The sequence below is a fragment of the Dipodomys spectabilis genome, unplaced genomic scaffold (assembly GCF_019054845.1).
Source record: "Dipodomys spectabilis isolate Male_0828 unplaced genomic scaffold, ASM1905484v1 ptg000043l, whole genome shotgun sequence".
Lineage (NCBI taxonomy): Eukaryota > Metazoa > Chordata > Mammalia > Rodentia > Heteromyidae > Dipodomys > Dipodomys spectabilis.
Window position 1 is genome coordinate 32,133,750 of NW_024870720.1, and position 26,747 is coordinate 32,160,496.

General features: G+C 39.4%; 1 protein-coding gene across 1 annotated transcript in view; it reads left to right on the forward strand.

Moving 5' to 3' along the window:
• Fras1 (Fraser extracellular matrix complex subunit 1) overlaps positions 1-26,747 on the forward strand; it is a 448,626-nt gene that overhangs the window by 321,393 nt on the left and 100,486 nt on the right. Inside the window, exons 34-38 of the mRNA XM_042678144.1 lie at positions 8,139-8,276; positions 10,801-10,833; positions 17,138-17,269; positions 18,514-18,639; positions 21,046-21,293. Of these exons, the coding sequence (XP_042534078.1) occupies positions 8,139-8,276; positions 10,801-10,833; positions 17,138-17,269; positions 18,514-18,639; positions 21,046-21,293 (677 nt within the window). The remainder of the gene's footprint in view (positions 1-8,138; positions 8,277-10,800; positions 10,834-17,137; positions 17,270-18,513; positions 18,640-21,045; positions 21,294-26,747) is intronic.

A 26,747-nucleotide genomic window follows, 5' to 3' on the forward strand; every position in this document is an offset into this window, starting at 1 on the left:
TCTTTCCAGTGATGCTGTTGTTAAGAAATTGTAGACCAGCCCTAAAACCTTGGCATTTTTGATGCTTGTATACATATCGATTCTCATTGAGATTTTAGGAAAGAACTAGTATTAATTAACACTCCATGCTCCCGTCTTCTAGTTTGGAACTAAAAGAGAGGCCAGCTGCAGATGTTGGCTTTGGCCCTGATAGCCTGTCCTGTAGAATGTCATGCTACTGAATTGAGTGCCCCCACTAGCCCAGGAACAGGATCAGTCACACATACTCATTGTCTCTTGAGGCAGAAACACCCTGACGATGTTGTGATGGGTGAGCATATCAAACTGAGCAAGTGTTGAGGACAAGGTCTACCAGAGCCCCAAGAGGGCTGAGCCGTACATATCTAGTTTCTTTCCCAATCAGATTAGTCACTCCTCCTGTCATAGACAATGTGGAAATGTGAGCCCCACCATCAGTCTCCAGCCTTTAGCTCTCTTAACACTAGGCTTGACCTGTGCCTAACAGAGGTCTGCCATCCCTCACAAAAAGGAGATTAGGGGCAGTAGGGAAACGCCACAGCTCTCTCCAACCAAAAAGAGAGTTCGAGTTCCAACCTTTAATCTCCCCAAGAGACCGACAACAACAAAAAGACGAACACTCAGAGAAAAACCAGAGGTGGAAAATAACAAAAAAAGAAAGAGAGGAAAAGAAGAATTTCAGAACAGAGAAGAGCGAAGACCCCTCCCCCAACCTTTACTGGCCGCGCGGCAGTGCGCCAAGCCGCCGGCCAGCCGGCCCGGCAGGGGCTGCCGGAGCCACAGAGACACAGGGGGCTGCTTGCAGATCACCAGGTACCGGATTGCAGAACAGCGGATCGCCAGGAACAGAGAAACCTACCAGCCGGGAGTCTCCAGGAGGATCCCACCCCACCCATCACTCTCCACCGGAGCGGAGAGGCTCCATCCCGCCAAAGCCGCCCGGCACCAGCAGCGCCACAAAGGGACCTGTCCGCAGACCACCCGCCCAATCGCGATCGCAACGACCCGGCGGGGGGCCGCCCAACCCAGCCCGCAACCACCCCAACTGAACTCGGACTGCAACAACAACTGACGGACTGCAACAACAACTGACGACCTACAGGGTGAGTACCCATCAGGGGACAGGGAATCCATCAAGGGAGACCAGAGCTGGAGGGAATCCCCAGACCCTGACCTAGACTCCCTACCCCAACACCCGGACCACAGGACCCACTAAAACTGGGAACTGTTCGAGAGCCCCACCAGCCGGTGGAGCACACTCTGCTGGCCAGGCCAGAGCAAGAGCGCCCCGGGAAGGGAGCTTAAATGCTCAAGCCAGGAACAGTGCCCCTGGGTCAAGACTACCAACAGTAGAAGAAATTTGAACTGTGTCCTCCAGGCTGCATAACCAAGGTGGTATACACATTAGCACAGGCCTAACGAGCGCGCTCCAGGCTGGGGCCGGAACCAGGCCAGGGGACCGGCGCCTGAACAAAGCAAAAAGGGTCAGAAGTGGGGCTGTGGCTCAAATGGTAGGGTGCCAGCCCTGAGCTGAAGAGCTGAGGGACAGCACCCAAACCTAGAGTTCAAGCCCACAACCAGCCCAAAACAAACAAACAAAAACACATCAGGAGCCCATAGCAGACTCCAGTATTTGGGAGAGTGCATCCAGAGCATCTGATCTTCCCAAGAGCACCCGCAGGAGCAAACACAAGCAGTCTAGGCTGCTCAACCCTTCCAAAGGCGGGAATTGCTACAGCAGAGAGCTGAGAATCCTAAGTGAATAGCAGCTGGAAATAGGCTCCCAACAGAATCCAGATCAGACACAGACTCTCTCTACCAATAGAGAATCAGCAACCAAGCAAAGACAGACACACCAAAACAAGATTGAAGAGCAGTCTCCTGAACCCCCATGCGAAAATCACAGAGAAAAATCACAAGGTTTACCACTACCCAGGACAGCAAGCTCACCTCAAAAGCCAGCAGCCACGCAGGGGAGAGCCCCAGTGGGAGCAAAGCAGGAATGGAAGACAAAAACTACATCCAAGGGTTGCTGGAGGCAATGACTCAAGAAATAAAGCGAGAAATGGATCAGAAATTGAAAGAGCACAAGGATGAACTATCAAAAGATATACAGGATATCAAACAAAAATTGGATGCAAAAATAGAAGCTGCACAAACCTCAGTAAGAAGTGAGATAAACGCCAAATTAGAGGTAATGCATACTGATATCACCTCATTGAGAGGTGAGATCAGTACTCTGAGAACCAACATTGAATCCATAAAGGGATCCATTTCCACCATGCAAACCACAATAGAAGCCACGGTCAACAGAGTGAATGAAATGGAAGGTAGAGTGTCAGATACAGAAGACAGAATACACCAACTGGACCAAAAAGTGACAGATATGGAAAAATCACTCAAATTAAACCAAAGGGAAATTCAAGAGCAAGCAGATAATGCTAAAAAATTTAACCTTCGCATAATCGGAGTGGACGAAGGTGAGGAATTCCAGAGCAAGGGAATGCAACACCTATTTAACAAGATAGTCAATGAAAATTTTCCCCACCTCAAAAACGACCATCTTAACTACATCACAAAAGCTTATCGAACACCCAACAAGCAAGATCCCAGGAGAAACACTTCTAGGCACATAATAGTAACAATGATGGATCTGAATAATAAGGAAACAATCCTGCATGCAGCAAAAATGAAGAAGGAGCTATACTACAACGGGAAAAAAATTAGAATCACTGCAGATCTCTCCACACAAACAATGAATGCAAGAAAAGCCTGGGAAAGCACCATACGAGCCCTGAGAGCCAATAACTGCCAACCCAGACTGATATACCCGGCAAAGCTAGCATTCACATTCGATGGAGAACTGAAAACTTTTAATAGCAAAGAAAAACTAAATGAATACATAAACATTAAGCCAGCATTACAAAGAATTCTAAGAGGGGGGACACAACCTGAAGAAAGCAACCAGGAACTGGGACCTGCCCCAAACAGGCATTACTCAAAGTCTAACTGAGCAAGCACAGGAGGAAAGGAAAGAAGAAAAACTTAGGAAAACGGAATGGCAGGGACAACAATGCATCTCTCTATACTTTCTCTTAATATAAATGGGCTGAATTCGCCAATTAAAAGAAAACGAACTGAGGACTGGATCAGAAAACAAGACCCATCCATCTGTTGCCTTCAGGAGACCCACCTCTCAGCCAAACATACAAACAAACTCAGAGTGAAGGGGTGGAAAAGGATCTACCAATCAAATTCCCCCAATAAGAAAGCAGGTGTAGCTATCCTGATATCTGACAAAATAAACTTTTCATTAAAATCAGTACAGAAAGACAAGGACGGACATTACATATTAATAAAGGGAACAATCCAAGAGGAGGATATAACCATCATCAACTTATATGCCCCAAATATCGGTGCACCCAGATATGTTAAACAAATGCTCTCAAACTTACAGAATAAAATAGATCCCAATACGATAATACTAGGAGATTTTAACACGCCACTCTCACCAAAGGACAGGTCTACCAACCAGAGGATTGGCAAAGAAGCTACCGAATTAAGTGAGGCCATACTTCAAGCGGAATTAACTGACATCTACCGAGTATTTCACCCTAAAACAACACAGTACACATTCTTCTCAGCAGCTCATGGAACTTTCTCCAAAATAGACCATATCATAGTTCATTCAAGGAACTTAAGCAAATACAAAGGGATCGACATAATCCCCTGTATCCTATCTGACCACAGTGGAATCAAGCTAGCTCTCAATAACAAAGCATACCGCAGAAATTTCTCTAATACATGGAAATTGAACAGCACACTCCTTAACAAGGCCTGGGTAACAGAAGAGATCAGAGAAGAAATAAAGCATTTCCTAGAACTCAATGAAAATGAAAACACCTCACAAAGAAACTTGTGGGACACAGCAAAAGCAGTCCTGAGGGGCAAATTTATTGCCCTCAGTGCCCACATCAAGAGAATGGAGACAGACCAAGTAAATAATCTCATGTTGCAACTAAAACAGCTAGAAAAACAAGAAAAAATGGGACCTAAAGCTACTAGACGAAGCCAGATAACCAAATTGAGAGCAGAGATTAACCAATTAGAAAATCAGAAAACCATAACCAAAATAAACCAAACAAAAAGCTGGTTCTTTGAAAAAATAAACAAAATTGATGGCCCGTTGGCAAGATTAATTAAAAAAAGAAGAGAGGAAACCCATATTAATAGGATTAGGGATGCCACGGGAAACATCACAACACGTACCCAAGATATCCAAACAATTCTAACAGACTACTTTCAAAAGCTATACTCACTAAAGGAAGAAAATCTGGTGGAAATGGATGCATTTTTAGAGAAATACAAGTTACCCAAACTGAGCAAAGAAGAAGTTAACCAATTAAATAAGCCAATATCCTATAATGAGATACAGGAAGCTATCAAAAGTCTTCCAACAAAAAAAAGCCCAGGACCAGATGGATTCACAGCAGAATTCTATAAGACCTTTAAAGAAGAACTAATACCCATACTCCTCAAGCTCTTCAGAGAAACAGAGAAGGAGGGAGCTATCCCAAACTCATTCTACGAAGCCAATATCACACTCATCCCCAAACCAGGCAAAGACCCAACCAAAAAGGAGAATTACAGGCCAATCTCCTTGATGAACACAGATGCAAAGATCCTTAACAAGATTCTAGCTAACAGAATCCAGAAACACATAAAAAAAATAATACACTATGATCAGGTAGGCTTCATCCCAGAGACACAGGGATGGTTTAACATACGTAAGTCAATAAATGTAATCCAGCATATCAACAGAGCCAAGGTCAAGAATCACATGATTATCGCCACAGATGCAGAAAAGGCCTTTGATAAAATTCAACATTCATTCATGCTAAAAGCTCTGGAGAAAATAGGAATAGAAGGAACATTTCTAAAAACAATAAAAGCCATTTATGACAGACCAATAGCCAATATTATACTTAATGGGGAAAAGCTACAACCAATCCTCCTAAAAACAGGAACAAGGCAAGGATGTCCACTGTCTCCACTCCTCTTCAACATAGTCCTAGAACCCTTAGCCAGGGCAATAAGGCAAGAAAAAGACATTAAAGGGATCCGCATAGGGAAAGAAGAAGTGAAACTATCCCTTTTTGCAGACGACATGATACTATACCTCCACGATCCCAAAAACTCCATCCCCAAACTTTTAGAAATCATAAGTCACTTCGGCAAAATAGCAGGATACAAAATAAACCCACAAAAATCAGTTGCCTTCCTATACACTGATAACGCACAGGAAGAGAGGGAAATAAAGGGAGCAACCCCATTCACAATAACCTCCCAAAAAATAAAATATTTAGGAATTAACCTAACCAAAGATGTAAAAGAACTATTTAATGAGAACTATAAAAAGTTAAAGAAAGAAATTGCAGAAGACACTAGGAAATGGAAAGACCTCCCATGCTCCTGGATAGGCCGACTTAATATAGTAAAGATGGTGATACTTCCAAAATTAATATACAAATTCAATGCAATTCCTATTAAAATCCCAATGACGTACATCACTGAAATACAGAAAACAGTCCAAAAATTTATATGGAACAACAAAAGACCTAGAATAGCCAAAACAATTCTAGGGGATAAAGACAATATGGGAGGGCTATCCATGCCGAACTTCAAACTCCACTACAGAGCTATAATCACAAAGACAGCATGGTACTGGCACAAAAACAGACCCGAAGACCAATGGAACAGAATAGAAGATCCAGATATAAATCCACAGGCCTACAGCCAGCTGATATTCGACAAAGGAGCCAAAGACATACAATGGAAGAAACACAGCCTCTTCAACCGCTGGTGCTGGGAAAACTGGGCAGCCACATGCAGAAAACTAAAAGTGGACCCCAGCCTATCACCATGCACCAACATCAACTCAAAATGGATTAAAGACCTTAACATTAAACCTGAATCTCTGAAACTACTGCAGGACAGAGTAGGAGAGACACTTGAACTAATAGGCACAGGAAGGAACTTCCTGAACAGAGTCCCAGGGTCACAACAAGTTGGAGAGAGACTCGACAAATGGGACTACCTTAAAATAAAAAGCTTCTGCACAGCTAAATCTATCGCAACTAAGCTAGAAAGACAACCAACTAATTGGGAAAAAATATTTACCAGCAATATATCAGACAAGGGGTTAACATCCTGTATATACAGGGAACTCAAGAAACTAATCCCTCCCAAACCTAACAAACCAATTACTAAATGGGCAAGGGAACTAAAGAGGGACTTCTCAAATGAAGAAATAAAAATGGCAAAGAAACACATGAGGAAATGTTCATCATCCCTGGTGGTGAAGGAAATGCAAATAAAGACAACCCTGAGATATCACCTTACCCCAGTCAGAATGTCCCACATCCACAAATCAGCCAACGACAAATGCTGGAGGGGATGTGGAGAAAGAGGAACCCTATTACACTGCTGGTGGGAATGTACACTTATACAACCACTTTGGAAAGCAGTCTGGAGGGTCCTTAGAAAGCTAAAGATTGACCTCCCTTACGACCCAGTCATACCACTTCTAGGCATCTACCCTGAACAACAGGAACCAATATACAAGGACACGTGCACCTCCATGTTTATTGCAGCACTGTTCGCAATAGCTAGGATATGGAAACAACCTAGGTGCCCCACCACAGATGAATGGATCCAAAAATTGTGGTATCTATACACAATGGAATATTATGCAGCCATTAGAAATGACAAAATAATGGCATTTGCAGGGAAATGGATGGAGCTAGAAGGAATCATGTTGAGCGAGGTAAGCCAAGAACGAAGAGACAAACGGTACATGGTCTCCCTCATAAGTGGATGCTAAATCCAAAAGGTTAGTGATACGACAAAACTAACAGGACTTAAGAAACAAAGAACTCCCGCTCATCTGGTTGAACCACTACTAAATATCCTCATGCTGCTGATCACAAATATGGTATATAACATGTGAACACTGTTATATATTACAGACTGTGGTAGACAATTTGCTCCAGGGAAGTTAGAATGAACTTGTGACTTTGAAATTATGTAATCATTTAATCACAATCAAAAAAAAAAAAAAAAGAACCTCGGGGAAGGGAGGGAGGGAGGGGATGGTAGGGGGAAAACAATGGAGGGGGTAAAAAAAAAAAAAAAAAAAAAAAAAAAAAAAAAAAAAAAAAAAGGAGATTAGATGCTACCATGACAGTTCTGCTCCTGCCTTTGAGACTGCTCCCTGAAGATCAACTCCTGCCATTATCAAAAATCCCCAAGGAGAAATAAAAATGTAAAGATTAAACTCCATGACCCTTTTGATAAAGACCAAAGAAATTAACAGTCTAGAAGTCATCTTCTCCTTCTTTAATCTGCTCAATTGTAGCTAGTAGTTCTATCCGCAGTGCCAGTTCTTTTCAAACCAAGAGGCAGAGCTGTCTTTCTGCAGAATGACTTTTAGTCACTCAGCCTTTTATAAGGTGAATTAGTTCTACACTAAGCCCTCTTTCTAAAGAGTGAATAAAATATGGAAGATAAACACAGCATCAGTCCAGTGCCTGCAAAATTTATGAACACAGGCAAACCCTGAAGCCCTTAAAGCAATGATCACAAGCCAACTCCTTAGAATGATCAAGATCTGTGCCACAGTTGCCGAAGTACCTCCCAGAGTCTGAGGCAATTCTAAAGCAAGCAGAGAAAGCTGAGAAAAAGATCTCTTTACAGCCTAATCAGAATACCAATCTGTGGGAATCTCTCAGGGACCTTGACTTAAATTGAAACTCAGTTGTGAAGGTCTGTGGTTATGGTACTGTGTCCACGCCTTCTGGAATGATGTGCTCTAAGCTCTATTCGGGGCAATGGTTCTCTTCTTACCATGGAATGTGTAACATGAATCCTGATCAAGAGCAAATCGGTATTTCAGATTTGCTCTTTCCTTGAATCATTGAAGAAAAACAGTGACAAGGAACAAACAGAGAGCATTTGTTTCTGGAAGATACATCTCCTACCTGTGACCAAGGCAGGCCTTGTGGCTCTGGCCATCCTATCAGTGTGACAGTGGATGCTCATGCCAATCTCTTCCTCCCCAGGTATCATCGAGCACAGGGATCAGCCTCACTCTCCTATCCAGTATTTCACACAGGAAGATGTTAACCAGGGCAAAATCCTGTACCGTCCACCCTCTGCAGCCCCCCACCTCCAGGAGATTATGGCCTTCTCCTTCGCTGGTAATGAATGCTCTCATATGCTTTGAGATCTGTGGATGTTCCTGGGTAGCTTGCAACCTATCAGTCAACATGTGCCTTGGGCTCACTTTCATTTTTCCCCCCATTAATTCATGCACAAAGGTATATACTTTTTTAGTAAACTGATATTTTGTAGCACCTATGTGCCAGTCACCGAGGGAGGCCTTGGAGATATGGAGGTGAGGCACAGATCCTCTTCTTGGCCTGTGTGAGGATCTAGAGATGGAGGCAAGTAGATTAAACAATCCCAGTAATGGATGTTTATTTCAAGACAGATAAGAACCCTGGAAAAGAAGAGACATTTTAATGGTGAAATTAAAATGACAAGACAGACGTTGGATGAGGGCTTCATGGAAGATTCCTAGAGAGGAATTGGCAGAAAGTGATAGTAGAAACTAATGAAGCTAAGTGTGCCTGGTCCCTGCTGAGGTGGTGCAAAAAGCATTCCTGCAGGAAGAGCAGATGCCCTCTGAGCAAAGGTTGTGGTGTAGAGTGATGTTCTGGGTATCGAAAGAGGGTCAATGAGGCTGGGCATTGTTGATTAATGCCATTAATCCTCACTACACAGAAGGCTGAGATCTGAGAATCATGGTTCCAAGCCAGCCTGACAATGAAAATTCATGCGACTATCTCCAAATAACCAGAAAAAAAACCCTCAAAAACCCAGCACCTGGAAGTGGAAATGTTCCAATGGTAGTATCAGCCTTCATCAAAAAAGTTAAGGGATTGTGCTCTGAGTTGAAGCACCAGTACTGACAGAGAGAGAGACAGAGAGAGACAGAGACAGAGAGACAGAGACAGAAAGAGAGACAGAGAGGAGAGAAGGAAGGAAGGAAGGAAGGAAGGAAGGAAGGAAGGAAGGAAGGAAGGAAGGAAGGAAAGGGGGAATGGGCAGGAGGGAGGGAAAATAAGTTAGCATGAAAGAGAGAGAAAGAGAAAACGAGAAAAGAGTTAGTGTGTATGGCAGAGATGAGCCTGGTGACAGACTAGCTGTATAGTTCCTGAAAACCTATTAGTATTTGGGTCTTTATCCCAATGACAACCCGGTGGAGGTTTGAAAATGCAGGCAATGGCTTTCTTAAGAAACTCTTTGACTGTAATGATGAACAGGGACTTGGCCAGGAGATTGGGACAGACAGGCCAGTGGTGAGTGGAGTTCAACAGGGAGGGGCTTCCTGAACCCCAGGAACTATTCCCTGTGGGGATGAGAATGTTACTGACCTGGGATTAATAATAAGGATTTGACATAAGAGAGCTATTTGTTTTTAAGATTGAGGAAAGCTGATTACATTTTTCATGAAGGCAGTGCAATGAATTAGGATAGCCTTAAAACTGACCAGTGTATCTGTTGCACTGATCCAGGGATCAAAGAAGCACAGGTTGTGAGTCCCTAAAGATTTTTATGCCTTGGGATGATTCTAAAAATCTTAGAGCCCGTTTCTTTACAGTCTTTAAGATGTGTGCTCCACAGAACATGATGAATATATGGTGTTATTTTTATAAAGTAGATTTACTCATATTGAGCAGCTGCCTGTTGGGGTGGTGGGTGGCTGGTGATGTTTTTTTCTACTTGGAGCATTTTTAATTGACATAATATTTGTACATATTTATGGAGATAAAAATCACACATGCATAATAAGCATAATGATCATATCAGGGTGATTATTAATAGCCCTCAAAGAAGTACAGCTGATGTTCTCTTGTGGTAGTTAACATGGGTTAATAATTAGAGGTTTTTTTTTAAATTATGGTAAGCATATAAAGTACTTGTCATTATTTAATAGAAGTTCAATCATTTAGAATGTGGTGAACTATTCAATTAGATTGAAAATCACTAAGGGTGTGTAGAGGTCACTTCTCTGAGGAGTACCCCTAGTGTTTAGTAACTGGGTGACTAACAGCCCATGAAAATGTTCCCAGTTCCCTGTCCCCTACTTTAGGAGACCTACTTTCCAAGAAACTCAGGATATCCTAGGATTAGAGGATCAGCTGTGCTTGCAGTAATTTCCAAATTTGCTATACTTACCTTGGTTCCTCGAGTCGCTTCAGAAAGAGCAGAGTCCCATTCTGTATAATCTACAGGATAAATGCCACAAGATAAATCTCTCACATGGTTACAGTGTGTAAATCAATGTCCCAGGCATCACTCAATTCTACAATGGAATTGACCCACCTAGAGTACTGTCAGTGATATACAACATCACCCACGTTTGTCAATTTGTAGGATTTTATGTCCTGATAAAATGGGATCTGAATGAATGTATTATAAATCACTCTAACGGCTGTGAGATAAAATTATTCTGCTATGTAGTTCCTTTTGCTATTTGAAATTAATGCTTGCATCATTAAATTCAACATAACATTAGCAGATGATCTACTGATCATTTCTTCAATCAGAATAATTTAGAATAAAACATCTAACCTCTGTCCCATATTTTGTGTTTTCTCTATCTGTCACTGATTCTGAAATATTTCCTAAACTGGCTTTCTCTCTTAACTCTTTTAGGTCTCCCAGAATCAGTGAAATTCCACTTCACAGGTAAAGACTTTAATACCAGTGTTATTAGAATGGAATGTTTTCTTCCTTTGTTTACTTGTTCTTTTTGCTACCTTCATTGTTACTTTAAGCTATTTTCGAAATTGTATTAAAACTCACATGACCTTTCTTCCAAAACAGAATTCGTCTAAAATAATCACATGGTTAAATAGTAATTGCTTAGTTTTATATTCATAGAAATAATCAAAGGTTGGGCTGGGAAGGTGGCTCAGGGGTAGAGTATTTGCCTTGCATGCATGAGGCCCTGGGTTCGATTCCTCAGCACCACATACACAGAAAAAGCCGGCAGTGGCGCTGTGGTTCAAGTGGTAGAGCGCTATCCTTCAGCTGAAGAGCTGAGGGACAGTGCCCAGGCCCAGAGTTCAGGCCCGACAACCAACAACAACAAAAAAAAGAATCAAAGGTGTTAAAAATTAATGTTATTTAAGCCATAATTCAACTCACCTTAATATTTGTTTAAAAGAAATAATAGTATTAATATCTTAGACTCTGGACCAGACATCCTGAAGTTCAGCTTGCTGTGGGAGTTTTTCATCTTCCTTAGATCTGAATTCATCATTCATCACAAAGATAGAAATAATAATAGTAAAACTTCCAGAACAGTGATTGTTATATAATCACCCTTGAATTAAACTCAGCTCTTGCACAGTGACTGTACTTAGTCTTAAAAGAAATTATCTTAAAGTTGTTGTACAAAGGGGTTTCAGTTCAACATGTCAGTTTGTGAGAACTGTATCATGATCCATATCATCCCTTTTATCATTCTCCCTTTTATCATTCTCCTTTATCTCTTCTACCCCATTTATCTCCTCAATTTACCTGGTTCTGTTTCCACATATGTGCAATGAATATTATAACTACATTTGCGTACGCTTTCTCTGTTTGTCTTTTCTCCCCCACCCTGACCTCACACCTCTACAACTTATAGTCCTGTTTCCTGGTATTTTTGTTAAACTGTAAGTTCGTTTTTCAAAGGAGTTATACCATAGGAATCTTCCCTTGCAGGTACCTTACTTCAGTTGATATGTTTGTGCTTATGTACTTTGTCTTGAATAGAGCCAGTTATTGAATGCTTTGACACTAGAGGGAGAATTCCTATGACCCTAAGTGTGAGTGTGAGTTGAAAACTGTATACAGAATTTTCAGCACCCCAGGTTAAGTTCACACTGCAACAGAAGCTGAATGCCAGTCAGCCAAAGCAGAATCAAACCTGGAGTCCATGTTGAAGCAACATAAAGACGAGTTTTCTTGCTGAGGTCAGACAAACAATAAATGGAATCTTTAAGTAACTTGTTAGAATTGATGATTCTGTTGGAAACAACCTTCCATGTGTTCTTTCATATAGCTCATGTAAGAAGAAATCTTGATGGGATAGAAACTTCCAGCCTTTCTTCTTTGAGAGCTAAAAATCACATTTGAGTCACAAGTAACTTCCAATATTGTGTCCATGCTGATATGAACCCACTGTCCACTCATAGTGACAGACCACAAAGTAATTTATATAATCAGTACTAATGTAAAACAATTTCTTTGACCTTTTCAAAACAACTCAGGAAATATTGCCTTACTTCTAAAGATAGATATTATTTTCAGTATTCTCAAGCTTAGGATACTAAAGATCAACAAGAATAAATAATCTGTCCAGGTTTCCATCACGCATGTAAAAAGCAGAATAAGGATTTTAACGTAAGCCCCTGACTCAGAATATGGACGTGAAAAACATGTGAAATCATAGTAAGCCACAGCTTTTACCCGAAAGCTTGAGTAGGTGGAGGTTATCCATCAACTTCTCCAGGACTTTTTTAGCCTCTTATACAGAACAGAGTGATGGGCCTTGAGCTGACCATTTTTATTATTTTACTTTATTTTATTGTAAAGATGCTGTGCAGAGGGGTTACAGTTACATGAGTAAGGTAATGAGTACCTTATTTGTCTAGCATTGTTACTCCTTTGTTTTTTTTCCTATTATCCCTTCTCTTCCCCCCATACCCCCCCAAGGCTATAAAATTTATTTCCAACATAGTGTCTTGTGAGTATCATTGTTGCAATGGGTCATCCTGTGTCCTTGTTTCAGCATTTTGTTATTCCCTTTCCACTCCCCAAATTAGATAAATATATATACAAGATGCAGGGTACCAAAATCAAATAGTGTAACAATGGGGGATATACCATAGGGGGAAGAACATACAATCAAAAAAAAATCACATAGTACATTAAAAACAACAATGACAAAGAAAAAACTCTTTTGTTCATCTCTTGGAGTTCATATCATTTAGCATCATCTTATATGGTCGTATATATGTCACTTTTGAGCTTTTCTGATCATCTGATAAGATTATCCTAGATATATAATTATTGCAATAAGGGAAAACATGGAACCTATATTTCTTTGGGTCTGGCTTACTTCACGTAATATGATTTTTCCAAGTCTTTCCATTTCCTAACAAATGGGGAGTGTCATTCTTTCTGATGGAAGCATAGAATTCCACTATATACATATATATGTATCCATTTCTTGATCCATTCATCTACTGAGGAGCATCTGGGTTGGTTCCATATCTTAGCTATGGTGAATAATGCTGCGATAAACATAGTTGTGCTGGTAGCTTTAGTATAGCCTTATTTGTGATCATTTGGGTAAATGCCCAGAAGTGGGATTGCTGGATCATAAGGGAGCTTTATGTGTAGGCTTTTGAGGAACCTACATATTGCTTTCCAGAGCAGCTGAACAAGTTTAAACTCCCACCAACAATGCAGTAGGGTTCCCTTCTGGCCACATCCCCTCCAGCATCTGTTGTTATTAGAGTTCTTGATTATAGCCATTCTAACTGGGGTAAGGTGGAATCTCAATGTTGTTTTGAGTTGCAGTTCTTTTATGGCCAGAGAAGTTGAGCATTTCTTCATGTGTCTATTGGCCATTTTTAATTCCTCTTAAGAGAAGTCTCTCTTTAAGTCTTTTAAGTCTCTTCAAGTCTTTTAATTGGCCAGTTGTTTCTTTGAGGATTTGTTGTTTGGGGATTTAATTTTTTGAGTTCTAAGTATATTTTAGATATGAGACCATTGTTCATTGTATGGCTAGTGAAGATTTTCTCCCAAACCATGGGCTTTCTATTGATTTTGCTAGTTATGTTCTTTGCTGTGTGTGTAGAAGCTCTGCAGTTTAATGCAATCCCATTTGTCCAACCTTTTTTTGATTTGTTGTGTTTCTTTGTCTTTATTAAGAAAATTTTGTCTTGTACCAAGGAGCCCTAAAGTTTCTCCTATTCCTGCCTGTAATGTTTTCAGGGTATCTGCTTTTCTTTGAAGTCTTTGATCCATTTGGAGTTGATTCTGGTGCAGGGTTCTATATAAGGATCTAACTTTAGTTTTCTACAGGTGTTTAACTAGTTTTGCCAGGACCATTTGCTGAAGAGGCTGTCTTTCTTCATTTCTATTTTTTTGGCTCCTTCATCAAAGATTAGGTGTCTATAGGTCTGAGGGTTCATTTCTTTGTCTTCATTTCTATATCATTGGTCCTCAGGTCTGTTCTTGTGCCAGTACCAAGCTGTTTTGATTACTATGGCTTTGTAGTAGAGTTTGAAGTCTGGTGTTGCTATTCCTCTAGCACTGTTCTTTCTACTAAGGATTATTTTTGCGATTCGGGTTCTTTTATTTTTTTCTACCGAAGATTTCTGTGGGTTTTTTAAATTTTATTTTATTTTATTATTGTGAAAATACCATACAGAGGGGCTACAATTCCGTGGGCAAGATAACAAGAACATTTCTTATCAAGCATTGTTGCCTCCTCCTTTGTTTCCCCTTCCTTGTTTTTGTTTTTGTTGTTGAAGTTCAACTTTTGGAATCTAGTAACAACAAAGCCATCTCCTTTAGGAGACTTTGTAAGGGAGAATTGTAAATTGGGCAGATAATGAGCTAATGCAGCAACAAGCCCAAGCTCTGACATTAAGCCATGGGAAGAAGGAGAAAAGCTCATTTTGGTTAGTCAGTTAAGATGAGAAAGAAGGCTTATGTTCCTGACTTGACTGGCTTCATGACCAGCACAGATGCTCTGGGGAGCAGTTCTGAGCAAGGAATACGCATGAGACAAATGATACCTTCATGGAGCTTTTAACCCAAAGAGACAAAAACATTGCTTAAAGAGAGGGCTGGGTATGTAATTGCTATCATTTTGATTATAATTCTTGTGCTTCCTTTCAAAGCACTGATTGTACCTGATTTATTTTTCTAGGTATGTAATATACACTGGCAAATAGCATTCTTCCATGTAATAGAAAGCTGTGCTTTGGTCATATTAAGCAGCTGTGTGCTAGGCTCAAAGCTCTTTCAGTTTTAAATCCTGTCATTTTTTTCTTTGCAAAATAAAAATGTTAAAGTCATCCCAGGCATTTAAAAGGAAAGCAAAGCCAGGACCTGGTGGCTGTGTTCCTTGCTGCCCTGGAGGCTGAGATTGAGGATCATGGTTCAAAACCAACCCCAATAGGAAAGTTCCTGAGGTTCTTATCTCCAATTAACTACCAAAAACTGGAAAGTAGATATCTGGTTCAAGAGCACCAGCCTTGAACAAAAAAGCTAAGGGACAGTGTCCTGGACCTGAATTCAAGTCCTACCCAGTACCTCTTTGTGTGTGTGTGTGTGTGTGTGTGTGTGTGTGTGTGTGTGTGTATGGGCACGCGTGCATGCCCATACACACCACACATACAACATAAAGCAAATACACACAGAGTAAAGCACACACACACACACATACACATACACTCACACAGAGTAAAGCAAGCACAGAGTGATAGCAAATGAAATAAATCTATTTTGCAATTACTGATTTTTATTTAACATGGAGGTTCCTCACTTTCAAGGGCCTCCTGAATCCACTGAAATATATGGAAAAGTTGATAGTATGTTTGTCCACAAACATTCATAAATTTAGAATAATATGCCCCAATTTGTGACGAGCCAGAGGAACGAAGATGGGACATAAACACAGAAGCAGCAGCAATAGTTTTACAAGTGACTGAATGTCCAGAGTCCTAAAACCTTTGTTGTCATGTCCAGAGGGGCTACTTCAGGATTGCCCTAGGACATGGAATGTACCTTATAAAGGCTAGCAGTGTCTTTGAGATGTTTCAAGGATAAGACAAATCTGAAACCTAAATGGAATCATTACTACTAGGAGTCACTGAGCAATGTCTTGGTTTGATTTAAGAAGAGGACAGATAGATACTGACTGGCAACTGGGCCTAGAAGAAAGTGCCAGTATCCCTCCAAGCCTGGCCTTTACAGAGAAATAAGAAATAAGAGTCAGGGGTCAAGCCCTTTTGTGTTCATTTCCCTTCGTTGATGAGTGTTCTCACGGGTGCAGGTAATCCAGGGAAGTAAAATTGGAGGTCACTGTTTTTCTCACAAAGGTGTTGTTTATTATGACATTGTGCATAATTAGCAGGTAAAAATGAATTCCGTTCCTTCCAAACCAATATTATGGCAGACATTTTCTATCTTTTCAAAAATTATTTTCTAATGATACAAATACACTATTAAAAGAAAATACTAGCTGAGTGACGATGATTCACACCTATAATCCTAGGTACTTAGGAGGCTGAGATCTGAGGATCAAAGTTTAAAGCCAGTCCGAGCAGAAACATCCTAGTGAGACTCATCTTCAATTAGCCACTCAAAAACAAGAAATTGAGCTGTGGCTCAAAGTGATAGAGCACTAGTTTTGAGCAAAAGAGCTCAGGGACAGTGCCTAGGCCCTGAATTCAAGCCCCACAACTGACAAAAAAGAAAGAAAAAATAAAGTGTTTTTCAGGAATACCAGAGGAATTAACTGAATCAGAAAACATTTCTCTAAATAAAAACTTTTATCAGGATCATGTAAGAGTATATATTTTGTATTACTTTCCACTAATGTTTATCAGAATCATCTTGTTTTTCAAGTACGCTCTTAGAATGACTTTGGTGTGATGATCCTTTTTCCTTTTTCTTTTTAAATAAGTTCTTATTTTGAAAATACTGTACAGAGGGGTTACATTTACATGAGCAAGGTATTGAGTACATTTCTTAACAAGCATTATTGCCTCCTCCTTTGTTTTTATTTATAGAAAAGCTTTGTTAGAATAGTCCACACAATCTTAATTGCTTGCTTACTTTTTCCATCTCTAAGCATCTCTTAAAGTGTTAAAAATAATCTGAAAAGGCTTCTAACTATGTATTTGTGTAAACAGCCTGAAGTTGACCAGACTACAAGTTGATTTATATTTATGTACATGCTCATGTATGTTTACCTTCCTAGTTTCTGATGGACAGCACACAAGTCCAGAGATGGCCCTCACCATCCATTTACTTCCTGCTGATCAGCAGCCACCAGCCTTTCAGGTCACAACTCCCATGCTCAAGGTCAGCCCAGGAGGCCGCACTTCTATAGGTGAGATCTGGGACCATAGAAGAAACATGACTTTGGGAATAGTACCATATTTTAGCAGTGATTCTTTTGCAAGCTTCTTGATAGTAGCCAAAAAGCAGTGACCTCCTTTCCCAGAAGTGTGGGCATTCTTATTCAAATAGAAGCAGCACAGGGAGAAGGAAATAAACTCTTCCGAGGCCAACCTTGTGATGGAATGCAACACAGAATTTATTTCCCACTCTCTAGGAGTTTGATTTGTTGTCTTCCCTGACATATAAAGTAACAGCAGAGAGGAGAATGAAGGGGAGAAGATTGCAATGACTGCTTTTGTTTACTATTTAGAAAGTAAAGAAAAAATAGGAGAAATGACAAATCACAATAACCTTTAGAAGAGTTGGTCCAGTTACTTCGCTCATGACTTTATATACTTCTTTAGTATGCTTACTATTTAGAAGTTTATTTCTTCCTTTACCAAGGGACATTTTACTGACATATAATGGACTGGTGATTTTTTGTTAGGTGCACTCTGTGGATCCTAATGTAATTTCTTTGTAGGGGGTTTTGTCGAAAAGTAATTGTTGGGGCTGAGTGAGGTGATCCATAGCCATAATCTCAGCTATGCTGGAAGTAGAGGTATGAAAATCATACTGTGAAGTCAGCCCAGGCAAAACTATGAAATTGAAAATTTTGAAAGCCAAAAGGTCTGTCCATGTAGCTCAAATGATAGAACACTTGCCAATCATGTGCAAGGCCTTGAGTTCAATCCTCAATCCCACCAAAAGAAAAGTTATCAAACATATTTAAAAATGTCATTTTTGTTCCATTCATCATTTTCATAATGGCCCAAGTAGCCATCATTAAATTTGGCTCTTCTGGTAGATTCAGGAAAGTGAGAAGAGAAGAAATAATTAAAGCAAAACCAGTTTATGCGAGTATTTTCTGGAAGAAAAGCTGCCTTAGCTGTTAAGAACTGACCTACTTCTGCCTTTCTTCTGTGGATGCCCTCATTTGTCTGGAAGAAAAAAGTGTTCCGAATTCAGAGCTACCTAATACTAGGTAGAAGTTTTGGGGAAAACCTCCTTGCAATTTGTGGATTGACTATCAACTGTTTTTCTTGATTAGAATTAAACAGTCTTCTTTGATAACATATTACCCACAAACCGGCCTACAGCTTGGCCGATGGTGTTAATGCATACAGAGTATACAGGTATACAGTTGGTGCTGTACTTATTCTCTTTTACCATAATTTCTTCTCCTTACTGCAGGCCTGCAAATGGTAGTAAGAGGTGCTGAGACAGCCCTTAGAGAACTCTTCTTTGAACTTCAGAAACCTCCAAAGCATGGCATGCTGGTTAAGTACACACCTGAGGCCCGAGCACCCATGACTGCAGGTAGCTGAACTCTGTGTGCTTGCTCTGATTAGAGGAATTTTTTCCTCTACAATCAATTTTAGGTGAAGTGTCTTTGCAGGATAAAACTATGAGGAGGTATTTTCTTTGGTGCTTTTGTCTGTTAGTTTAGTTTGGCACTTCTGCCCATGCCCCTTCCTTACGCTTCACATACCCCTAGTTCCACTCTAAAAGCTGTGGAGCTGCTTCCTGAAATGGGAAGTAAAGACTGGTTTCTGAAACTTGAAAATGCCTTTATAACATCACCTCAGGATCTTCTTCTGTTTCCCTGTTGCTTTTTCCTACAGATTAATTTGTATGTCTTAGTTTATCAGGTGAATCTTTACGATCATTTTTGCATGATGGTTCTGCTAATGTTAGCTTTGTGTATCCATTTTTTTAAAAGGATAATGTTTTAAAAATAGAAAATACATTGTTGAGGTATTATATAAGCCAGGTAATACTGTGGTGATATGACCAGCTTTTTAAGAAAGTAGGCTTTCTCTGATGATAATATATATATATATATATATATACATATATATAGAGAGACAGACAGAGAGAGAGACAGAGACAGGGACAGAGGGGGGAGATTGTTTCAGAAGTACAGAAGAGCACAAAGAACACACATATTTTTTAAACTGTAAGGCCTTGTATATCAAAGTGAATATTATTCCCTCAAGCATAGTTACCCAAGAATGCCCTATCTTATGACAAAAACAATCCGTACTTTCTCAAAACCTTAACATGGTTTCTTTGAGAGATGTACTAATGTGTTCTTTTGAAATTCTTCAGTGGAGCTAATCTTTGCCCTTAAAAGCAGATTGAATCCTTAAGAACAATTAATAGGCATTTGGGAGTCACAAAGGAAGACTTCTTTAAATGTACTGAAGAATTGTCATCAGAATAGCTTTTGAAGCATCCTAAGGGATCTATTTTAAGGTATAATGGTCATTGCCCTGTTTCTTTAATACTACATTCAACCTATATTTGTGTAGTTAATATGTAAGACCTGAAGATGTTTGTAGTTAGTTTTATTACCTTGCTTTAAACATAGTGCCCTTAACACTAGTAAAACAGAATAACACAATACTGAAAAAGAAGACTGAGGATGAATATAGAAATCCATTTTTATTATATAGTACCAATTTTATTTATTTTATTTTTATTTATTTTTGGGGGGGTCTGGTCATGGGGCCTGAACTTTGGGCCTGGGTGCTGTCCCTGAGCTCTTCAGCTCAAGGCTAGCACTCTACCAGTTGAGCTACAGCGCCACATCTGGCTTTTTTCTTTTTTCTTATGTGGTGCTAAGGAATCGAACCTTGGGCCTTGTGCATGCAAGGCAAGCGCTCTACCACTGAGCCACCTTCCCGGCCCAGTACCAATTTTAATAGCAAATAATCTATCTGAAAATAGCATTTGGGAAGCCTAGTTCTTCTACTGAGTTGTGTGGAATGATTAGGACCATGGCAGTAGAGGCAATTGTCATAAAAGTTCTATGACAAAAAAAATCTTGGAGAAATTGTAATATTCTAATATTCTAATCATTCTTAAAGTTGAAAACATATATTCAAATTGTGTTTATTCTCATTTTCCCCAAACTTGGATAAACTTGAAACTTTTTCCGAAATACACATATCTAATCTACTATGAGTTAGTATTCTTGACTGTTCAGCTCAAGTTTCTAACTTCAAGTATATTTTCCCTTCCTTCCTTCCTTCCTTCCTTCCTTCCTTCCTTCCTTCCTTCCTTCCTTCCTTCCTTCCTTCCTTCCTTCCTCCCTCCCTCCCTCCCTCCCTCCCTTCCTTCTTTCCTTCCATCTTTCTCCCTCCTTTCCCCTCCTCTTTCCTCTCTTCCTCTACTTATCCTGATGATGAAAACCTTGACCTTGTGCTCAGTAGAGAGGTGTTCTACCACTAGTCCTCAAGTATATTTTTCAATTCTTAATTAAAAAAAAAACACACCTTATACCTCCAATTACAATGAAGACTTCTTAAAAGCTCATGTAGAATAATGAGATTCCAGAAGAGCTATCATAAAAAATGGAAGCTCATTCTTTGTTCTGAACCAAGAGGAATTAAGGAGTGTATTGAAGGCAGATTTTAGCTCAGTAAGATTCAGAACCTTAAAGATCAAAATAAATTAGAACTCTCTTTAGAAGTATACACTACCTTGTTAAACAGGTTCTTACCTTGAAAAGTGGAAAGACAGGCTAACATACCCTTTTTTTAAGAATGATGTAAAAGGAAGCAAGCCTGTATTGTGTGGACAACTGGACTAATTAGGTTATAAGTCCTACAGTTTATAATTCTATATGTACTTTGAAATTCTGAGAACAAAGGTGCTATATAAATGAAAGGCATTGTTCCAAGAGATAATTGGCTTTGCAATTTGTTTTGTTCTTTCAAGGTGATACGTTTACATATGATGATATTGAGAAAAATGCTCTACAGTACATTCATGATGGCTCCTCTGCTCAGGAGGACAGCATGGAGATCTCAGTCACAGATGGCCTCACAGTGATGACATCAGAAGTGAGAGTCCAGGTGTCCCTGCCCGAGGACCAAGGGCCTCGGCTGGCTACTGGCTCCTCTCTAAACATTACTGTGGGTAGTCAAAGCACAGCCGTAATTACTAGGTCACACCTTGCTTATGTGGTAAGTCCTTGCATTTCTTTCTCCTTATTTCTCCAGGGCATCTTCTGACTAGGCTGACTAGAAAACTCAGCAGTATCACACCAGCCTACCAAGCATTAGTCCCAGAGCCTCAGTTCAAACCCTCCCCCCATTCCACCAAAATAAATAAATAAATAAATGAGAGGGAGAGAGGGAGGGAAAGATGGAGGAGGGAAGGAAAAAAGGGGGGAAGAGCCACCAAGGCTGAGTATTTGAGACTGCAGGTATATGACCATAAAAAGAACCCTTTTCTCAGCTTCTATTGTTAGGAGGACTTGCACTGGTTTTTCCTGGTCAACTGGTTTTTCCCAGTGTCACGGAGGTAGACATAAATTCATCCAACTCTGGTGACTATATAAAAAATAGGGGTTGTTGACTGTTAGTGGGTAACAAACAATGAAAACATTGCCCTTGTCAGAACAGCCAAGTTCCATTGTTTAAGTGCCAGCTGTAGCCTTTCAAATAAGAATTTTCAGCAAAGAGCATTTTAGAAGAATTTTCCTGGTCATTGACTAATAGGTAACAGTTGTGTTTGGGCTCCCATTAGAGGAAGACCATTTCTCACCAGCTTTGGCCTCCTCCTTTTTAGAGTGTTTTCTGACAGAATAAGAGTCATTGTTGATAGTGTCACTGCAGATTTCTTAGGCAGGTTCACTGACTCACCTTCCATGTCCTGCCCCAAGAGACACAGTATAGCTAGAGGCCATGGGAGAAATAAGGACTCTGGAGTTCCCCCAAGTCTGGCCCTAACTTGATAAGTGGTCCTGGGTAATTAAACTCAAATCTTCCTTCTTTGATTCTACATCTGGGACTAAGGATAATGAGTATAATTAATCTTATTTTGCAGTACTGTGTACTATAAACAAATAGCTATTCCTATGTAAACATTATAATGAGTTGTTTTTATAATGCCTTAAAAGGAAGAATAATTGTCTGAATGGCAATCATTCTTACTACTGTATTTTTCTTTTAGTAATCTTAAAATTCTAATGGATGATCTGACCCTTTTCTTCATTTTCTTTCTTTCTCTCTCTCTTCTTTTTTTTTCTTCTTCTTCTTCTTCTTCTTTTTTTCACTATAGAGTTTTAAGTAATTCTTCTCTGAGCTAAAGAATCATTATAAAACCCAGTACTGAATAGTAGCATGTTAGGGAAAGTGTTGACCTGGAAACATTTGCTTTTGCACATATTTTCCCTTTAAATTGTGTTTTCTTAAATTATGGGAAACTGCATTCCACATTGATCGTTGGTTCCTCTTGTGGGTCTACTATAGTTTTGGAAAAGCTTCAATTTTTTAATTGATACGTTATTTTTTATCATGGGTTATGATCTTTTGAATCCTATGAAACTCATAAATTCATAAAAATGTATGAATTCAGAGTCAATCAATAGATAACCAAAGCTTGAAAAATGTTCAACAGACCAAAAAAGCATTCCAGGTACACTTCCTGCCCATTAACTGCATATTATAACCTGTCTATCAAGATACAAGTCCATTGACAACTGAATATATTTTCAAAAACTAATTAAATGTCCAAAAGTGGGATTTCTGGGTCATAGGGGAGCTCTATGTGGAGTCTTTTGAGGAACCTCCATACTGCTTTCCAAAGTAGTTGAATAAGCTTACACTCCTACCAACAATTCAGTAGGGTTCCCTTCTGTCCACATCCCCTCCAGCATCTGTTGTTATTAAATTTCTTGATTATAGCCATTCTGACTGGGGGGAAGTGGAATCTCAATGCTGTCTTGATTTGCATTTCTTTTATGGCTAGAGAAGTTGAGCATTTCTTCATGTGTCCATTGGCCATTCTTATTTACTCTTCAGAGAAATCTCTCTTTAAGTCTTTAGCCCACTTATTGATCAAGCAGTTGTTTCTTTGAGGATTTGTTGTTGGGGGATTTAGGTTTTTGATTTCTAAGTATTTTAGATATGAGACTTGTCTGTTATATGGCTAGTAAAGATCTTCTCCCAGTCCATGGGCTTTCTATTGATTTTGCTAGCTATGTCCTTTGCCTTGCAGAAGCTCTGCAGTTTTAATGCAATTCCATTTGTCCAACCTTTCTTTGATTTGTTGTCTTTCTGGGTCTCTATTAAGAAAATTTCATCCTGTGCCAAGGAACCCTAGAGTTTCTCCTATTCTTTCCCATAATGTTTTCAGGGAATCTGCTTTTATTTCGAGGTCTTTGATCCATTTGGAGTTGATTCTGGTGCAGGGTGATATATATGGATATAGCTTTAGTTTTCTACAAGTGATTAACCAATTTTGCAGTACCATTTACTGAAGAGGCTGTCTTTCTTCCATTCTATTTCTTTAGCTCCCATATCAAAGATTAGGTGGCTATAGGTTCTTTTCTGGGTCTTAATTTCTATTCCATTGATCCTCAGGTCTGTTCTTGTGCCAGGACCAAGCTGTTTTGATTACTATGGCTTTGTAGTAGAGTTTGAAATTTGGAATTGATATTCCTCCAGAGCTGTTCTTTCTAATAAGGATTGTTTTTGCTAGTTGGGGTCTTTTATTGTTCCATATGAATTTTTGGATTGCTTCTTCTATTTCATTGAAGCGATCACAAAAAAGATCATACCAAAGCTACCAGAACAACCATGTTTATCACAGCATTATTCACCATAGCTAAGATATGGAAACAACCCCGATGCCCCTCAGTAGAGGAATGGATCAAGAAAATGTGAGATTATATATATATATATATATATATATATATATATGAATTCTGTGCCTCCATCAGAAAGAATGACATTGTCCCACTTGTTAGGAAATGGAAGTCTTGGAAAAAAATCATATTAAGTGAAGTAAGCTAGGCCCAAAGAAACATAGGTCCCATGGTTTCCCTTGTTTGCAATGACTAATACATGTCTAGGACAAGCAGAGAAGGTCAAAGGCTATGTACATACGACCACATGAGATAATATTAAGCAAAATATACCCCAATACAGGGACACAAGTGGTTTTTTTCTTTCTTGCTCCTGTTTCTTTTGTGTGATCTTCCCCCATGGTATAACCCCTGTTCTCACTGTGTTTGATTCTTGTGTTCTGCATCTTGTATATACATTTTTGTAATTGGAGAGGGGAAAGAGTCTAGCAGAATGCTTAAATGGGGATGCAGGTTGATCCATAGTGATGATGAGATGTACAGATCACTATGTTGAAAACCAGCTTTACAATGTCGGGGTGGGGGGCGGTGGTGGGAGAGGTTGAGGAGGTTGAGAGGGAAAGGTAGGGAAAAAACAGAGGAGGAGTTAACAATGCTCAATAGGAAATGTACTCATTACCGTCCTCGTGTAACTATAACCCCTCTGTACAATATTTTTACAATAAAATATATATTAAAAAACTAATTAAATGTAAATTTAGCCACAGGAGCAGAATGACTCCAAAGAACATTTCTAGCTTACTGAAAATATAATGTATGTTCTTAAAGACTGGACTAGGTTATGTACAACCTTCCTGTCAGTGTGGTAGAAGACTTTTATATTTAGTGTCATGGAAAGCATTTCCCAAAAATGCTAAAGCTTTCAGTGAATATCTAGGAGGCTGGAAAACCCATCTGATATGCTAGTCATGACCTGGGCAGAGTGGAAAGAGATAGGAGCATCAAAACACCAAAGACTGTAATATGTTGGAAGAGACAAAAGGAAAAAATGAGATTTTATATAATTTGCTTTGTAATGGCTTTTTTATAGACACAGTTTGCTGTGCATTGCATGTAAACAGGTAAGGGTTTCATACTCACCACTTCTAGGATAGTGACCATTGGCAAATTGGTTAACCACCCTTGGCCTCACTTTCCTCATCTATAATAGGATTATTAGATTAACTTTTAAAAGCTAATATATGCATACTAACATTTCATATCATGTATCTAGGCACAGATATTAATGAAAGGTGTATAATTTCTAGAGACAATTGCTACTATATGGAAAAGCTAAAAGAATCTCTTGCCTGACACTATTGGCTCCTGCTTGTAGTCCTGGCTACTCAGGAAGCTGAGATCTGAGGATTGTGGTTCAAAGCCAGCCAAAGCAAGGAAGTCTGTGAGACTCACATCTCCAATTATACTAAAAAACCATAAGCTCAAGTGGTAGAGCACACACACACACACACACACACACACACACACACACACACACACAGGCTCACAAATCTCAGGATAAAATACTAGAAATAAAAGGAGAATTTACTAAAAAGTCATAGATAAGATCAACAAACAGTAATAACATTGCTATATATCAACAAAAAAATAACTAGTAAATGTATCTAAAAAGATGCTACCATTTAAAATAACACTGAAGTTACAGTTGTGTGTGTGTGTGTGTGTGTGTGTGTGTGTGTGTTTTGGTACTGGGGCTTGAACTCAAGGCACTGTCCTTAGCTGGTGTTCTACCACTTAAGCCACAACCCCTTTGTGGAGCTACCTAACGATAATAAAATTATAATAACATAAAATAATAACATTAAACAATCATGCCTTTGGATGAAACCTAATAAAAAAAACCAGTCAGTTATACAAGAAAAATTGTAGCGCTTGACATTTAAGAATCAATAAGTAAATGAAGAGCTGTACGATACTCACACATAGGAACCGTTCATATAAAAAATACCAATTCTCCTACAAAATGACCTTTACTCTCAATTCAATTTCAGTCAAATCCCCAATGGATAAGCTGATTCTGAAATATATGTTAGAACCAAGGGTTAATATTCTGAACAGATATGTGAGGAGAGCAAGGAATCTTGTTCTACTAGATATCTAGATTTATTATAAACCTACAGTATTTATAACAGTACAGCACAGAAATATATTAGAAAGCCCAGAAATAGACCTACACGTGAACTGTAATAGAAAACAGACAGTGAGTCAGCTTTGCGGAAGCTGAAAGATTCCTCACAACCTGACACTACACAGCCATTATTCATATGGCCAAAAAAGGAATTTGTACTGCACTCTACAACCTGCATGTATATTAACCCCCTGCCTGATGAAGTGCTTAAATGTCATAAGTAAACTTTTCTATTCTTTGCAAATTCTAGACAAATAGTTCTACAATATTGAGTAAGAGGAACTTTTCTTAAGTTAGAAACAGAATGCTAACTGTAAAAGTTTGACATATATGACTACAAAGTTATATTCATAAAAATATATGACAAGAATAGAAACCAGGCATGTTAAAAATTGGAAGATGATAGGTCTGGGAGTGTGGCTTAGTGGTAGAGTGCTTGCCTAGCATGCATGAAGCCCTGGGTTCGATTCCTCACTACCTCATATACAGAAAAAGCCGGAAGTAGCACTGTGACTCAAGTGGTAGAGTGCTAGCCTTGAGCAAAAAGACACTCAGGGATCGTGCCCAGGCCCTGAGTTTAAGCCCCAGGACTGGCTAAAAAAAATTGGAAGATGATACTTGCTACTTATATAACCAGAA